At 37.8% G+C, this 18600-nt stretch overlaps 1 protein-coding gene across 2 annotated transcripts in view; it reads left to right on the forward strand.

Moving 5' to 3' along the window:
* Positions 1-18600, forward strand: part of PRKCE (protein kinase C epsilon) — a 301786-nt gene that overhangs the window by 262726 nt on the left and 20460 nt on the right. For both annotated transcript variants that reach the window (XM_050893523.1, XM_050893524.1), the window contains exons 12-14: positions 8086-8224; positions 10622-10810; positions 15916-16062. In XM_050893523.1, coding sequence (XP_050749480.1) covers positions 8086-8224; positions 10622-10810; positions 15916-16062 — 475 coding nt within the window. The remainder of the gene's footprint in view (positions 1-8085; positions 8225-10621; positions 10811-15915; positions 16063-18600) is intronic.

Genomic DNA, 18600 nt, shown 5'->3' on the forward strand with positions numbered 1-18600 from the left:
TGAGCACCAGGCTACTGGCTGTTCGCACGCTACTTTCACAAAAAGCTTTGAACAGTCTGTGTTTTCACCCAGCGTGAAACACAAGTGGTTTGTAAAATCTCAAGAAGCCTTACAAAATGAGAAGATCATTTGCTGTCTAGTTTAGCTGCAAGTTTCTGAGGCAAATTAGGCCACGATAGGCCTAATATGAAGCTAGCTCCTTTCATAGCAGTTCTTACTTGGTACAAAAATTGCAGGCCTGCAGGCCATGGGAAGGCAGAGTTGCCACTGGGATCCAACGCAAAACTTGTCTAAATCAGGGCTTTGGCAGTCAAGAGGCACAGTTGTAGCGCTACATCCCATTCCTGCCTCAGGCTCATGGAAAAATTGTTGCATTCCCAGGTAGGGGTCATGGAAGGATGAGGTTTATAAAGCAGAGCGATGTGAATGTAAAAGGCAACCCTCTCTTGAAAAAGAAATAGAGACCGCTCCCTTCGGTGCTTAACCCATTTTTGAGAATGTTTTACATAATGCGTATTTAAACTTGTACATATTTCACTTCTGTTCACAAATAAAAATGTGGAAATAATAAGAAAGGAAAAGCCACACAAAGGAAAGCTGTTAAGTATGATATATTTATTTGTCTGCACATTATTTTAAGGAAACTCAGCATAATAAGATAAGCAGATCAGGCACTGTAATGTCCTAAGCTGCTACCGACAATTGTAATAAAGTTATGGTCAAAGCCATTAAAAAGCCGTATATAGAATTTATTTTATAGAAAATGTTTTTATGCTACCAGAAAAGTCATTGGTTTCCTTAAGCTACTGAAAATGAATATTAAACCTTTGTTCAATACATCATTAAGACATCAGTAAATAGTTAAGGCCGTGTGATGAACATATGGCCTTCTTTTCCATCTCAGGACCTTGCTGACCTGAACGTTTTCTCAATGGTAGACATTGCTGGAGCAGGTGATGTTATACATCATGCAAGCTATACTTTTGCCTTGTAACAACTAGGGTTTACAGAGCCACAGATAGCAATCATGTGTTTATCTCCCTCAGATGTCCTTGGTGGGTAGATAGCAAACTGCCTTTTGCTACATCCCTCCTCCTGTCTCTGCCACCCCCTTAGTCCACAAGATATTTGTGCAAATGGCAGGGTGATGGATGTTGTGTTATATAAGGAAAGTAAATGCATGTGGTTTTAAAAGTAAACATGCCTGACAGAGAGTGTCACTATGGTCACATTAAAAGTCGGCATTTCCCATTAATGTTTACCCTGCTATCTGAACTATCACTGTTTTCTTCGATGAAAACTAGCTATAGTATCTCTGACTTTATTTGAAACCAAGTCTGTGCTCGTAATTAATCTGCCACTAGCCATTATACATCCTGATACACACCAGCATAAGGTGGATTCACTTTATTCCAAACTTGGCACTGCTGAAAAGTAGCAGTTTTCAAATCTGCGCAGCAGGTTTTTCTGTATATTGTTGAGTACGGGTCTGCTATAGTTCTTGTGATAGATAATGTCTTTATTCTTTGATAATATCAAGTAATGTAACAGTGAGAAAGAAAATGTGTATCATAAATCCAGTAATTACTTAATGGGTCAACATAAAAGCAAAGCAGAGAAATTCCAAGACTTTCAGATAAACACAGGCAAAACTTCTTGAGATCTCCTACAACAACAAAAGCAGCAGAACCATCTTTTTCTCACTCAGGTTCCTCCCTACTCCCTCCCTGCTAGCAAAAACTGCCCTACTGTCATGAATCCACTCGTAAGCATGAACAGTCCGGTGCGTGTCCTATTTCTTACTCTATGGATAAGGGAGGTGACATCAACTGTAGAACCTGACATCCAATGATGCTGCTATTATTGCATGTTTATGCTCAGTAACATTAGAAAGTATGGGCTCCTTTTTTCCCATAGTTTTTCAAATGGGAAAAAATTACATTATTAGTTTGCGTTTTCTTAGAAGTTAGGGTTTGGGTTTTCCCATTTATCTCTGATCTGTTGTCGGGGGGAAAAAAAGCCTTGCTCGTGTTGTGACTAAAATACTGAAAGCAACAAAAGAATGCACTAGTGAAGTACAGTCTTAATATATCTGCCCTATAGTTTATGTATGGAAACTGAGATTAAGTTGGTGAGAGCTAATCACTAAAGAAGCTAACATCAGAACATTAAAATTGTTGACATTTGTTTTTGTTTTCTGACCAGTTCCATATATAACTCTATCTTGCTTAGATTGTAACCTAGTACGTTAGTTATCAATATTTTGAGGACACTAATGTGTTTGAAGAAATGAGACAAAGATTTTGGTGAATTTGTCAGTCTTCCAGAAAATACCATTTCAGACAGTGTGGTACAAATGATCCAAGTTCTGTGATATTTACTGCTTGTGATTGAAATTTATGTTGAAAATGCAACATTAACTAAAATTATAGCAAAGAGTAAATTTGTGCTGGGTACAGGAGAGAGACCTGTTGTTGCAGGTGAGCATCTTTGTCTCAAAAGCAATTTGGATACCACTAAGTAACTTAAAAAGTAATTCTAGGAATGTAGAAGTCTTACCTTAATTAAATAGAAAAAAAAAATTCATCTTACTCGTTGAAATTGCTAATTGATACAATGAGTATATTGCCTTCAGTTATGAATTTCAGTAACTGTAGTAACTAGAGAATGATTCTGATGGTTTTCTGTGTTGTTGGGGGAAGTTTCCCTTTTACCTTCTGTGGTTTCTTCTGTGAAGAGCTTGTCTATTTAAAGCCTGCAGAGAGGATGTGATTTTCCCATGCAGGGGAACAATAGCAATGGCAATGATTTCAAATACACTATTGAAAGGGTTTATTGCAGTTGAAAGTCACCAAAAAAAATGGTTGTTCGGTAGCTACGTACTTTAGACTTGCGTTGCTTTCGCATCTTTCCTCTTTGATGTTCTATAGATGTTTAGTAAGGTACAGTCCTTCATTGAACCTTCACCCTATAAAGAAATATTCTTGCCTCCGATGTTGTTATTTGTAGATAGTAATTATTATGCTTCATTCTGACCTAAACTGTGAAATGTATATGCTTTCTAGTTTCGTTGCACATTCAACAGTTAGAGTAGAAGCAGATGCTGTGGAGATATTTCATTATAAAGTGATTGCTTAAACCAGCTTGTGATCATGTTTCTCAGCTACTTGATCTTGTTCTTCAAATATGGATTTATTTAGTCACTAATGTTTACCGTGTTCAAATGCTACTGTTAGTAATGTTTGGCAGACTTTCTGGTTTTACTGGTCAAAACCCATCTTGACTGTTTAATTGCCTTACTTTCAACAAGAAAATTGTCTGTTATCTAAATGACACGTGACACATAGGGCCACGCACAAGGTGGTTATCTCGCTGACTACTGTTTGGAGTCAGACTTTAAGAACCCAGTCCTGTGAAGTCCTCGTCCACTGAGCATTTGTAGGAAGCCAGGGCAGTCAGTGTCTCATGGCACTGGCATGTGGAGGAAGGAATGAGCGTTATGGAAGTTTTCTCGCAGGGTACCTGCAGTCCGCTCGCTCTTCTGTTCTGACTTGCACAAACCTTACTGTTATAATCCTGATTCTTTCTTGAGATCCTGCCAATCATTCGAGCTTCTGAGGTGATTGCAATGCTGGCAGGTATCCAGAAATAGAAACCAAGACTTAAATTTCTGTTTAAAGCTTTCTGAGAAAGAAAAAAAATTATTTAAAAAAAAACCCAAAACATTTTATGCAATTGACTGCTCAAGTTAACTGAACTGACTGTACAAAGTATCTTGGCAAACAAACAAAGGAGAGAAATAGCTTAATGTAGCATTACTGCATTCAAGCACTCTGGGCATTTTCCTGGCTTAACTGGTTAGGTTGTTTGCAGTTGCTTGTAATTAATCAGGTTGTAGGAACTCATTTTGTCAGACACAGATGACTTTCTTAGTTCCTACAAAGAGAATGCAAAATGAGAAAAAGAAGAATTTAATAGACCTTTGTCATTGAGCTGTCTGACACTGTATTATTTGGTACGCTCTGATTTAGAGGTAGACAACTGGCGCTAATACCAGGAACCAAATAGAAGACAGAAGGGATCGGAATGGATCGTTCTGTACAGACAATTAATTTACATTCCAGAGATTGATAGCTGTTTACTTCCCTTTTTGAGATGTAGGAGAGCTGGCTGTTTCTTAGAACAGTTGTGGGGAGATGTGGGTCTTAAACTAAAACTTGTTTTTTTTCAGTGAGACTGCTGCTCTGGAAAGACAAGCTTCCTTGACAACTCTTTTTCTGTTACTTTTTCATTTGTTTCCTCATCTCTGTCTGTTTTGGTTTAGTTTTTTTCCTGTGAGGTGCTAAGTAGCATGTTACCTATTCTCTTAAATTTATTTAGTTAACTAAGATTTCTTTTTCCCAAGTTGCACAATTGGGGGGTTTGGTGGGGTTTCTTGTTTGGTTTTTTTTGTGGTTGTTGTTTTATTTTTTTAATCTGGCAACTGTAAATTAACAGAATGGCTTTGAATGGTTTTCAGTGCAAGCACTTTTATGGACTATGATAATCCTGCAGGCTAGCTATGAATTTAGCACGTTGGTAGACTCCCAGCTTACTTTTTAATTTCCCATCTCTACTTTAATGGGAGTCATGCTGCTGTTGTTTTAGCCTCTTCCAAATTTCTTTTGAAACTATGGTGCACTTTGTGATAATAAAAATCTACTGGTATTAAATTCCATTATTGTGTGAGTAATTAAGCTGGTGTCCTCAGTGCCTCCAATAGAGTTTTGAAGAGGCTTATAGGCTTCAGTGCTTTGTTTTGGCTTGATGAAGGGGTCCCAGATGTTTTTCTTCTGTCAAGTAGGATTATAGTTTGGTAAATGGTAAGAAAGTTAAATTGACTTCTGCTTTTACAGATAGGCTTAAAATTTCCCTGTCAGTCTTTACAGGTAGTCAGAATTTAATATTTAGACTCTTCCTGTTTTTCTGTTTGCTCAGTTTGTTCATTCTCTTTTTTCCACTGTCAAGTTAAATTTTTATTGCTAATTTCTGTGTCTTATACAAATCTTTAAGGAAATAAAGACAATGGTGAGTATCCTGTCCTTCTCCATTATGTGGTGGCTTGCCATTAGTGTTTTATTACTGTTGAGATTTCTCTTAGCTTAGGAGTTTCTTGGGTTACTGACTATATCTCCATTCAACTCCATGGCTAGCATATGGGTGGCATTAAGTGAAACTTAAACAATTTTAGGTCCTAACAGCTCCAGCGTGTCACCTGCCTGCACTGGGAAGTCCTACTTCTGGGATCAGAGTTAAGATAACATTTAAGAGTCTTCTGATGATCACTTACCACTCCGAATTAAGGTGGATCCAGTTTTCCGAGCAGCCTCTTGAACTTCATCAGTTCCTATCATAATTATTTGTATTATGACCTTCTTCCTAACAGTCTGTTGTGATGGTGGTTGGAAGTGGTTCCAAGATTACATCAAATATAATTGTACTTTCATTTCTTTATCTGAACATCTTGACTTTCTGAAATATAGCTTGTATTCTTCCTTAGCTTAGGAACATCCAAGCTAACACTGCATTTGGAAGGTTAAAAGCTACAGCTCCAAGCTTATTTCCTTGTCCTATCTGCATGAGCCTTATCCTATTGTTGTATTGATCACATTCTACTTGATGATGTTATAGTCTTGTCTTAATGCAGGTCTTTTGATTGTAACATTTGTAATTCACTGGAAGAGCAGTTTTGGGAAGGCACATGATTTTTGGAGCAGGGAGCTTTATTTTGTTTGTTCGACTTCTTGGGGGGGCACAGAGCTGTTGATATCTGTTTGCCCTTGCATGATATTGGATAATTCTTGCAAATTGCTTTCCAGGGATAGGAAGAGGTGGTTATTTGAGGGGTTAAATGGTTAGATGTAGGGGATTATGTTGTAGCCAGCTGGATCTTGGGTTGTTTAGGAACTCATAAAAAGGATGACCTTAAGGAATGATAAAATACGTAGTCTGCTCCAAGGGGCCTCATGTGGGTGACCAGCTGAGGACCTACAAGAGCAGCATAACTGATCTGGAGATAGCAAAGTCTGATGTAGGGTATATTGGTTGCAACAAACATTTCTACAGCCAGTATGTACTTCAGCTACATAAACCATATCTGATAAAGCTAGTTTATGTGGGAGACAGTGGATTTACTGTTAGTGGGGTAAATCTGACTTTGTTTTGCCATGTCAGACTTCTTGTACACGCACAAACCACTTTGTAACATGTACACAGCACAACTGATCTCTACACGCGCAGTAAGTCATCCAGTGCTTTCAAGAAGTGTCTGATTTACTGCACAGATATGCAATGGTTATGCAGACCTTGAGTAGTAAGTCCACTGTGACCCAGAAATATCTGATTTTTATGCTGTCCTGTGTACATGCTTGAGAAATATATGTTAGATACAGGAGAGCCAGCATGTTCGAAAATTTTGAAAAAGTGTCAAAAGAAAAAAAAAAGAATAAAATCCACATACTGAAATTGGGATGATAGGGAGAAAAGAACATTTCTGGGGAAATCCCAGCATACTGTAGCCTTGGACATGTCCACAAAAACTCTTGACATAATGCAGCCTTGGAAGGGTTGTTTAGTCATTTAATGTGTGTGAATGCTTCCACCATGTTACAGTGCCTGTGGTTCTAAAGTCTGGGGTCTGATAGGGAGACATTTCTCTGAAAGAAATCCTCAGAGTAAGGTGAAGACTTCTCATCCCTCAGGTGGAATTTGTTGGCTTAAAGGATTTTTGCAAAAAAAACTGTACCTTTTCGTAGGCTTTTGGGGTGAAATTTGTTTACAGAGGCTGGCATGGGATTTTATTCTTCTGTCTGATTTAGAACTTGCTTACACACACTTTTTTTTCATCAATTCCACCTATGGAAATTTCTCTAATTATTGTAGGAAAAAAGTTCTGATCAGAAAGTGTCCACAAAGTCACCTAAAGACATGTGTTCCGCTTTTGATTCTCACCTCTGTATGCATTCATACATACAATGCCTTCATTTATTACTGTGTATTTTTAATACACGGCAGAGGTACCTAAAGCCTAGACAGAAGTATAAAATTAATATGGTCCATGCAATATAAGTGGGGGGTTTTGCCTTTGGTTTATGTTTGTTTTATTATTTATACTTGATAAAATGTTTTTAATTGTGGGGGGTTTTTCATGGAAGCAAAAGTTCTTTTATGAACTGACTCTCCAGATCCTTTTGTAGTTTAGTTTAAGGCAAGTGGCAGGTAAGTTAAATGGTACATAGGATCCATTGTCTTGGAACGTGCAATAACCATCAATGGGATATTTAGAAAATGTGCAGAGGGCAAGACAGGAAAGGTGGATATCCCTTTCTCAACCTGTTTTTGACCTCACCCAATTTAATAACCGAAGAATTGGGTGGTTTTTGCACAAAGACATTTGTACAACAAGTGATCAGAGACAGCTGCTAAGATGTGTTGTTAACAATGAATGCAAAATATTCCTGTGAGGTTATTTTTGAGCAGATTTAAACTGCATAAAATAATGCTCCCAAAGATGAGAGCGTTGTTTTTCATCCCTCTCATCGCAATCTGAACTTTGAATTGCTAGTATACATTAAGAATCCAATTCAAAATAATCCAAGTTTGAAAGTACCTATTAATTCAACCCATATGATAGAGTATGGATAAACGGGTTCTCCTTCGTGTGTGCTAATGCAAAAATGGAGAATGGCTTCATTAGACATTGGTGAGCTATTTCACATAGATAGAATGTTAGATTTGTAGCAAACGAGACTGAGATCTTTTCCAAACATTTCTGATGCTGTCTTGAATACAGCCGTGCTTTCATGCAGCTACAGAGAGAGTAAAGGCCTGGTCTTGCAAAATGCTTGTCATAGCCTGCTTGCTTATTGCCTTTAACCAGGTCTATTTAGTGACTGCTACCAACTTTTTCTGCACACATGTGAAGGACGGTTTCTCAGTGGTGTTTGTGAAACCATCTATTTGTCATATTCTATAGTTTATGATGAAATTCAAGAGCACATGATCAAAATTTGAGAGTTGATTTCATTTTGGGCCTTTTTATTTCAGGGACCTCAAACTGGACAATATTCTTCTGGATGCAGAAGGCCACTGTAAACTGGCTGATTTTGGGATGTGCAAAGAAGGGATTCTGAATGGAGTGACCACCACAACCTTTTGTGGCACACCTGACTATATAGCTCCAGAGGTATTTTTTTGCACTGCGCTAAGAGTACAGATATTATCATTCATCAGACTGTAACGTGTAATTTTAGACACTTTTTACAGGTAGATGAAAACAGTAGAAGATGCAGACTAGACTGTGCTGCAGTTTCTCCTGGATAATCTTGCAGAAATTGGTTACTCTATTGCTCACAAGCAGTATTCCATGTTGACAGGAGTGACAAAGCGTGGTTTTTCTATTATTTGTTCCCTGAACTTAACAGTATTCTTCTCCATACACTCATTTCTGACTCAGCATCATTGTGAAGGCACTTACTAGCCTTAAAGGTGCTAGATGCAACTAAGTACTGCCAGCACTGGTCTTTAGTAGTTACAAAAATGTTTTTAATTTTTCATGAGACTTAGAAGGGGATGTTCGTATGGAAGAGACCGTACATTTGGTGTCATTTTGCCTAGGGTCTTTGTGGGAATATAATTTTTTTCCTTTCTTTAAAGTATCTGTGAGTGAAAGATACTATGTTTGTGGTACTTCTTGTCATATGGATGAACAGAAAGTATAGACTTGCATAGAAGAGTAAGAACTTTTCATATGGATGCTGCCTATCAGTTGGCAACATCCAAAGTCATTTCAAGGCATTCATTGGATAAAAGAAATGGCTGAGAATCATGCTGGTTTTACATATCCTAAATTTTAATATTATGAGATACATTTCCAAGTCCCTAAAACGAATCAATATTGTACAGTTGGTCTGCTAGGCAGACTTTGTCTGCTCAGTTTCGTTAGTAACCTGGGCATCTTTCTGCTGAAGGTTCAGTGTGCTGATTTAATGTAAAAGTTTCATTGGTTTGTCTTTCATCAACTATAAATTTGCAGCAGGGAAAAAAGTTTATTATTTGTTAGAGACAATAAATTAGAAATCTGTATTGTTAGTGTTCATGGCTGTCAAGCCTTGGTAGCACAACTGATAAGGTGTGAATCATCTTGAAACTATCATAATAGAAATGTGTGTTTTATGGAGTTTGAAAAGTATTCCCACATTAAAAGAAAATAAATACCAGTGTGATGGTTTTGGTTTTGTATGAATTCTTTTCTGATTCAGTATACTAATTGAGTCCTTTGGCAAATTCTTTGAAAATTATTACTGAAAACAAAGCAATAATAAGATCCCAGGAACTTTTACTTGAAATCCTGGTCTCACTGAAGTCAGGAACTCGGGCTTCCATTTTGTCATCTTAATTGTAGAAGTTTATCTCCTGCTTCTATTTCTCTTGCATCATGGTAGTATGTTTCAATTTCCTTTTCTTTAGCAACATCTGAGTTCCAAAGAGTGCCCATAACACTTGAAAAGTACACTTTTGAAGAGTATCGTTTTCTGTAATTAATGTCTATAAAATGTAATATCCATTCAACTAAGAATCCAGTTGGGGTCCAGACCTCTGTGTTCAAATGTTAAACTCGTTTCTGTTTTTATGTTAAAACTGAATTTGGTTTTATATTGGTCGTGATTCCCAAATACAGCACTAAGCTCACGTGGTTCACCACAAGGCTTCTGACTAACATTAGTGTTGTTTAAGGAGGTGGTGGAGTTGTTGGCATTCCAACTCATTTTAAGGCAGTCAGCTTCACCTTAAACAGTCACCCACTCTACTTTCCCCAGTCCTCTGTCACGCTGAAACATTGCAGCCAAACTACGAGCTTCTTTTCAGTGAAGAGGAGCCAAGAATTAAACTTGTTTCTTATACAACACTAGTTCTGTAACACTGAGTACTACAATAAAACTCCATCATGCTACCTGCTACTCCCCACTAAAGGTATTTGCTACAAGGTTGAACTTGTGCCACATGAAAAGTTGTAGCCAGTTTTTCTGAAAGCAAGGGCAATTAAAGTGAGTCCTACAGCCATGTATTGTACAGCGTTTTAATGCTGTGAAAAGAACTTGAACAAAAATGCTTTTGGCTTCCTTCAGCCCTACCTAAAGGACTAGAATAAATCTCTCTCATGCTCTCTGTGCAGCATTACAGGCTGGTTCAGTTTGTTTTGTTCAAGATAGAGACAAGGAAATGTTTCACATTTTCCACCGATCTGTTTTGTATATGTGATCTTTTTTTCCCCTATAGCGTGACCTGCTTTAAACAGTTTGGAAGGATATACAACTTTTTTGCTCACGAGCATACACTTTTACTCAGGGGACTGATAAACTCAGTCAGTACTTCTGAGAACAACTACACATTGACACTTAGCTGTATTAGTGCAAATTGCATGGGTAAGAAACCATGCCTGCTGTTACTGAAATCAGTGTGGGATTTAGTCCTACTTAGGCACTGGGGGAAAGAAGGGGGTGTATCATGTTGAAACAGCAAATGTGCAGCCGAGAGTGTTGTCTAACTTGTCTATTCAATCCAATCTCTTTTTCTATACTAGATCCTCCAGGAGTTAGAATATGGCCCATCAGTAGACTGGTGGGCTCTGGGCGTTCTCATGTACGAAATGATGGCTGGGCAACCCCCCTTTGAAGCTGACAATGAAGATGATCTCTTTGAATCCATCCTTCACGATGATGTCTTGTATCCAGTCTGGCTCAGTAAAGAAGCCGTCAGCATTTTAAAAGCAGTGAGTCTTCCATTACTTGCTTTCCTCCTCCTCTTCATGGGTTTTTTGGGGGTTGGTTCCCCCCCCGATTAAAATTGAATTTGCCAAAAGTGGTTGAGAGCAGTCACCGCTGGGAGTTCAAGCACAGTTCAGAGTGCCACTGTTAGGATAATGGGGCCTGGGATAAATTACACCGCTTGTGGGAAAGGAACAGAATGTTTGTATTCCACACAGTTGTACACTGTATAAATCTGTGTACCGCAGATTCATGTTTCAGGGAAAACCCAACCAACTAGAACTGTGCTATCACTTTGACACTTTATATGCCGCATGTTCACTAGAGTGAGGGAAGCACTACGTAATTAAAGAAACAATGTTTTTATTTAACCCACTTATAAAATTTCCCGTCCCCCTGCCTTTCTTCCCCTGTCATCAAGATGGGTTGAAAGCCCTTCATTTACAGCTGCATGTTCTATTTTATAGTTCACATAACACTTTGATAAGCAGTCTTACTCTAGTGTAATTGTTTCTGCCCTGGTTGGTGTTTTTCAATATGAGTAGTGACTTGACAGAAATGTGTGTCACCAAGTGCCACAATTTTTTTAATCAATCAAAATGTGCCACTGGGCAACTTCAGTTGTTAGGCTACCTTTCTAAAGTCAGGTTTACTTCATTAACATGACACTGACATAAATTCTTTCTTCTGTGCTAGTATCATCCTAAAACAAAAAGCAAAACAAAACAGAAGCAATATGCCAATCCCCATAGTTTGAAAACCTGAGGAGGATTTCTGGCTTAAAAAAATAACCTTTGAAAGTGGAAAGTTTCTACTTTCCCACTTCTATTTTTCTTTCAGCATCTGGAATAAGGGAGACTTCCAGTTAAGAGGGCAGCTGGTAGTGTAAAGTCCTGCAGAGATCTTCATACAGGGTTACATTTTGAAATTATATATAAAACTTGAACAAATTCTGATTTTAACACCAGTGGACAGGTAACACATTCTGCAGAAATGCTCATCTTGATCTTAATAAAAATGTCTTCAGGCTCATTCTAGCTGAGAGAGAGAGAGAGATGCTCTAGCAGATGATTCAAAGCATAAGTCGAAGTTAACCTCTCTGAATTGTTTGCTGGAGTATCTCTTTTGCTCCATTCACTGTAGTGAGAACATGGAGGATTTATTAAAGCCGACCTTTATCCATATTCTCCCTTCTCCCCCCAAATAGCTCTCTGATGACTTTTTATTAGCTGACATGATACTTTCGTGCATCCGTTTTTGTTTCCAGACCCTTCAATTATTTTCAGTTCAGCAATTAAAATGTATGGACTTGAGCTGCAGAATCCAGGCTGATATCCAGGGTTCAGAGGTTATTTTGGTGTATTGTAGAGAAAGGGTTGTTGTCAATGTTCATATCTGCATCTGAATTTCACTGAAGTCCAGGAGATTTTCTGTAATGTTTTGGTTTCACAGTCTATAAGATCTGTTCCTTTGCCATCCACAGCCTCCTTCAGTGAATATACGTTAACTGACCTTTCTATTATTCTGAATCATGGAAACATTTGTTGGAGGGGAAACGTTAACCGATAACTCTTGGTTAAGTGTGTAGTACGAGAGCCATTGTAACTATTAGGAGAAAGTATTTGTTTTACGGAGGAGAGGGAGTAACAGATTTGACAGAGCCTTACTGTGTTATCTCATTGGTGATGCAAGTAGTGAGATGTCTAACTGTTAATGTTATACATGTCATTCATTAACCACACACAAATGCAGACACAGAATTGGGCTGCAGGTGTAAGCTATGTATTTTTGTGAATGTAAGTGCAGGGGTGTTAAACTTTCTAATTTCTTTTGAAGCTGACTTTGCTATAAATTTTCACGAGGCTGTTTTCCTGGGTCTATATTTTGATAGGCGTGGTGGTTTGTATTTTGCTGTAGTTGCAGCATTATTTTTTTTTACATCTTTCTGTCTGAAGTTAATCCTTAATGCCATTAAAAAGAGAGTTAAATCCTTAATGCCTTAAAAAGAGAGTTGCATCCATTAATTAGATTTGCACTATAATAATATATTATTCCTCATTGGGCAAGATGTCTTCATTGGCATAAATTGATATAATTTAATGGAGCTGTGCCAGTTTACACCATAAAAAGAAAACATTTCCTTACGTTTAGCAACCTGCTGCCTATGCAGCTATGGTGTGAAACATGTTTGAAACTTGTGTTCTTCATCTGATCCTTGTCCACATTCTGTTAAATGAAGAACAGGAAAAACAGAGGAAAGAAAGAGGCGTCTATGTATTTTACTGCTTAGGGATTAACTTTGGAACAAGGGATTAACTTTGGAACACTTCGTTTCCTCACATTGTGCTTTGAGACATGGGTTTTATTCTTTAGAAACTGTGTATTTTTACACTCCGCCAAACAGTATGTAAGGAAAGTTTAATAAGAAGATGTTCTCTTGTATTGAGTAACAATGTTTTCTTATTTTCTGAAGAAACAGTTTTCCTGTTATTTCCAACAAAACACTAAGGAGGATAATTTTACAGCTCAGTATTACAAGGCAGCACGTTGCTTATCCCATGAAATCCCACAGATCTTATTAGTCCTGTTTCTGTGAATTGACAGGAATTGCTATTTAAAATTCTTTCCTGTCTGGTAAGGAAAACAATTCTTCATTGAAATTAGCTCTGTGCTTCTTTGCAAGCAATGGAGAGAGGTTGTGTCTACAATGTGTGTTCCCTGTGTACCCAGATGACAGAGATCTCTGGGTACAGAAGCAGAACTCTGTTTCTAAGCTGTGCCATTTATTTCAAGAAGCAAAATTTTGGGAGCCTGATGATCCTTGATTCAGACCCCAAGTTGCATGGCTATCTCAGCAACCTTTTGTCCTGTTGTTATTTAAGTCAGTAGGAACTCTGATCTTAAAAGGCTTCTCATTCCATAAAAGAAGATTTCTGCCTTAATATGGGAAAATAAAAAGGTAACACTTACGGCTACGGCTGTCAGCTCCATTGGCAACCATCTCTTCAACAGAGTACAGTTAACAGCTGTCTCTGCCCTGACAGTTGCATCATTGTTGATGCTGCTGATAAACAAGGAATAAATATCAGCTTGTGCTTCAAAAATAGAAGGTGAAAAAAATCAATATTTATTGCACGGGATGAAATTTATAGAATTAAATGTCCACTTCAGAAGTTTGAGATTATTTCATCCTATTTGCATATGATAAATTTTTTTGTTTAAGTATTCATTCTTAAAATTTGTTCTCCCTCATCATCCATTTTCAAGTTTCATGAAGTTTGTGAGGTACAGTACTAAACTGTACTATCTAGTCATATCTTCATGTTCTGGGCTTCTTAAAAATGACGTGTTCGGATGTTTTCCCTGTCTCTGGCTTAAAACAAACATAAAACATGGCAGATACTAGGATCAGATTTTACTTCTTTGATACCAGGATTACATGGTACAAAAAGCGTATCCTGTAGTTTCCGTGCTCTGTTTCTGTAAAATGTGTGGCTGCTGGTTCCTGGACTGCTCACTCCAGTCCTGGAGGTGAAATAAAGCAGAGGAATGTAGGAATGCATTTTGTGGTTTTCCAAGAGACCTCACCAAAGCACAGTAATCCTTTCAAAACATTTGTTTCTCCTGCCCATAGAAAACAGGGCCTGTAGTTTAGATATGACTTGTCCACTTGCAAAAGAACTTGCGGAGCAGTTGAACACAACACCAAAGAGAAGAGTCGTCTTCGGAGAGGCGCGTGTATATCAGAAACCACAGAGAGAATTGCCTCACTGATCTAGGTTGTATCTTTAAAATGATAGCAATGGTATTCCCCTGTGGATGGTTGACCTAGCTATCTAAAACTATCTTAAGGACTTCAGTAGCTACTTATCTAATGACTGGAGTACTAAAGCGAGGGTATGCATTATAGTGATTTATTTTTTTGTAAGTTTTTTTTTTTTCCCCTACGAATGTATAGTATAACATGGTACCTAGGTTAAAAAGGCACTGAACAATTATCACATTTTGTTTCATTTGTACACTTTTTTTTAAAATTTAAAAAAATGTTATAATAATGGCTGAATGTGAAGTTATAGCAAAGTTTGGCATAATTCTATAATATGAGTGTGCATGTGTGTATAAGAACAGCATTCATTGCTACTTGAATTGCAAGGATTCTGTGTCCACATGCATTAGGAAATAAGTAGAGCAATTGCTAATAAAAGAAGGAAGAAATAACAGAGCAAAATCAGGAAAAATATTATCAGCTGCCATCATTTCATATCAGTGTTTTGCATGGATTGTACAGCTTTTTGCTGAAAGAAATAGTAAGAGTTTAAAAGTGAGAAGTTTAGAAGTTACTACACCAGAGGAGACCAATTAGTTCCAGTTGCTGCCACTAACGGTGTACTAAAGATGAAAGGGAAGGTGCAAGTTGTGTCGTGGAGTTTCTCAAGGGAAGCTTTCAGCTGGTACTGATCACTCCATGTATTTCCTGAAACGTATGGACAGAATGCTTATAATTCATATAGCTGCAGGTGCTGTTCTTACTCGTATTAGAATAATATCCTAGAAATGAGTAAGGAGGTTAGGGCTTTTCATGTGTCTGTTTGAATGGAGTGTGTAATTATGCAACCTATGTACCCAAAGAAAATAAACAACAGTAGGCATAATATGTAGCCCTATCCCCCAAATTAATAGTTAAGATAGAGCAAATAAGATAAAATAAGAGCTATTCTGACCATCTATTTGGAAGTGTCTCTGGAGGGTTTAATATTTTCTTTCTTTCCTTTAGTATTTTTGGCCAAAGCTGGAACTAGAAACGCTGAAAGAGAATCTGTTCCTGTAGCACTCCCAGCCAAATAAAATTAGGAGGTCTCAGCAATCAGTTGAAAGAGCTTCTTGCAGGAAACTTACACTTCAGAGTCTCTGAATCTTCTAGTTTGGCTGGAACCTCTGAAATTTGGAGGGGCATCCTTGTTGCTCTTATAGAAAAAATAACCTTCTGAAAGGAGACTGTCTCTAAAAACTAGGCTTTAGGAATTGTATTGCATAATTGAACTGCAAATGGTTTCCAGCCATTGCCATTCGTGTTTTAACTTTTTCCTCCTCTCCCTCCCCCACCCTGCAGTTCATGACAAAAAACCCCAATAAGCGACTTGGCTGTGTGGCATCACAAAACGGGGAAGACGCGATTAAGCAGCATCCGTTTTTCAAGGAAATTGACTGGGTTCTTCTAGAACAAAGGAAAATCAAGCCACCCTTCAAACCTCGGATTGTAAGTAGCAGTTTGCATAACATTCAGAGAAAACGTGGTTTGACAATTCCAGTTGTTGGCTTTTCTGAGACATGAGATTACTCGATGCAACATTTGGGGGTTGAAATAGTAACATAAAAACTGCACTGAAAAGATTGCCTTGTTATTGTTTCTGGGAAGGTAAGTGTCAGGAATAGATTTAATGCACAGGAAGATGTTCATGTTCAGTCACATAAATCATGAGAGGGTTCGAGGCCCTGTTTTAATTATTTTCCTGTGTTCCTAAAGATACCTTGATCAGAAGAGATTATTTCAGTTGGGTATATACTGTCTGTACTTTCTGTGTGAACTCTGGTACAGTCCTGTGTTGCCAATGGCCACTGGATTTTGTAGTGAAAGACAGAGGAAAGAATTTCTGATAAATAGTATTTTAACTGAAAGTACTTGAAAAAACAGCTTCCTGGGGAAAAGAAATATACGTCATGATTAGATAAATTGACGTACTTACATTTTCCTAGGTAATAATCAAGTATTTCTATTTTAAAGTAACAAAAATATGTAAATAGCAGCCCCACATGCAGAAACTACAAAAGCCAAGCAAAAATAATTTACTTATTCTTGTCTTCCTCTGGATGAAAATACTTACAGTTCACCAAATGTCAGCTTTTCAGCTGGGAATGTGTGCAGTTAATTTTGTGCTTGAACAGTGCAAGAGAATAATTTTATGATAAATCCTTTGAGACTGATTTGCATCTTTTGACTTTGCACATTCCTAATTACAATGTTTGATTTGCCTGTAAATATGATCGAGCTACTTACTTGTTTCTTTAGATAGTTTACAAAGATATTTTTAAAAAAAAAAATCAAAAATAAACTTTGGGCTCAACACTGAATCCTAACTTAAATTTAGAGGTGAAAAAGTCCCCTCTGTCATTGCAGAATTGCTGTCAGTCGCATCTAATGCATTTACTTTTAGTCCAGTGAGATGCATTTTCCCCAAGTTCCTTGTGTAGGTGGTGAAAGCAGGGCTGCCTGTCCAGAACAGGAGCCTGAGGTAGCTCCTCTGAGTCCACTCTTGGAGAATTCTCTCTCTCTCTGTGTAGCTATGCAGAAAGAACCCAAAGGGATTGACAACTGTAAGTGAAAGTTAAGCCTTGTGAATGTCTTTCTAGGAGTAATAGTAAGATACAGTGTTATCATATGGGGAAGTTTTTCTTAATATATTTCTTGGAGAATGGAAACCTTGTAATGCGGTAGCTATGGGCAGAGGGATGCCTGAGCCAGCCCCTCTCCTGGAAAGGGTCCAGCCAGCTGGGCATGCCAGCTCGCTTGCCCTGTTGCCCAGCTCTGCTCTGGAGATGTGGCCAGGTTGCACCTAGTGCCTGAGCTGACTTACAAGTCTCTGCACTGCTGCAGGAAGTGTAAACCCCAAATTAACCCCACTAGTGTCTATCTGAAGCCTATTTAATGCTGTAACTAACTGCTTTCCAGTCAGGTTCCACAGCCCTTGGATAGCTGCAGACAGCCTTAGTCGGTGTTTAGCTGAGTTGCGTGTGTGTAGCTCTTTTCCTGTTTTTCACAAGTATTTGGCCTTTCATCTCACAGTAATTTTTATTGCTTTGCTCAGTATTCATCAGTGTTTTCGTAATACAGTTATCAAATCAGGATGCACAATTCCAAAATAATTTTCACTTTATGCCTACATCTAGTCAATCCCAGATTCCTCAAATCTAGTCTGTTTATTGGCTGTTTTCCTTTCATGATCGAGATGCACACTCCCTTTGACAATAGGTATTTTTACAAGGCCTTTATTATTTTTGTAAGTATTCCTGCTGTGGCAGTCCTTCTTAAAAGTCAGGAGGCATTTAGTATGTCAGATATTTTTGTTCATTGCCGATATAAATATCTTCTACCTTCTCAGTGCAGCTTCTTTCTGGTCATTATTTCACTGCTGTTATATTGTAAAGCCATTCCTATTTTATTAATTCCTGTTGTTTTGTTCCTTTTCTCCTTTTCTGCTTCCTTTAATGGTATTTTAGTTGGATATTTCAGTTTTAGTAGCTATTTCAGATTATTTCAGAGTAGTCCTTTGTATAATTTTCAAGACAGCTGCTTGCTCTTTAGTAATTGTTAGGGTGATTTTATACATCTTTATTTACACCTTTTCTCATTTTTCTTCAGGCTGCTTCTATAATGTTGGATTTTCATACTACTTCTTTCCATATTGTATATGCCAACTTTCTTTATTCTACCAAATTTGATTCCTGCAGTCTACTAGTTCTGTATGCTTGGGTTTTTTCTGAACTCTTTTTTTTATGGTGGTGAATTCAGATAATATGTAGTCTATGTTACAGGCATCCCTATTATTTTCATGTTCTCAGTCTGTTCTCTCTAAGTTATCCTCCCCAGTGACCTGGTCCTATCAACTTTTACTGATAACTTTTCTACACTTAGAAAGGGTATGCCTTATATATTTACACTATGTTTATGATGCATCAGCTGTTTTGTACCAGCTGTATAAATTTTGCAATTGTTTGGATTTTGTTGTTGTGTAGAAAT

This window comes from Gymnogyps californianus, chromosome 3, assembly GCF_018139145.2.
Source record: "Gymnogyps californianus isolate 813 chromosome 3, ASM1813914v2, whole genome shotgun sequence".
NCBI classification, from domain to species: domain Eukaryota; kingdom Metazoa; phylum Chordata; class Aves; order Accipitriformes; family Cathartidae; genus Gymnogyps; species Gymnogyps californianus.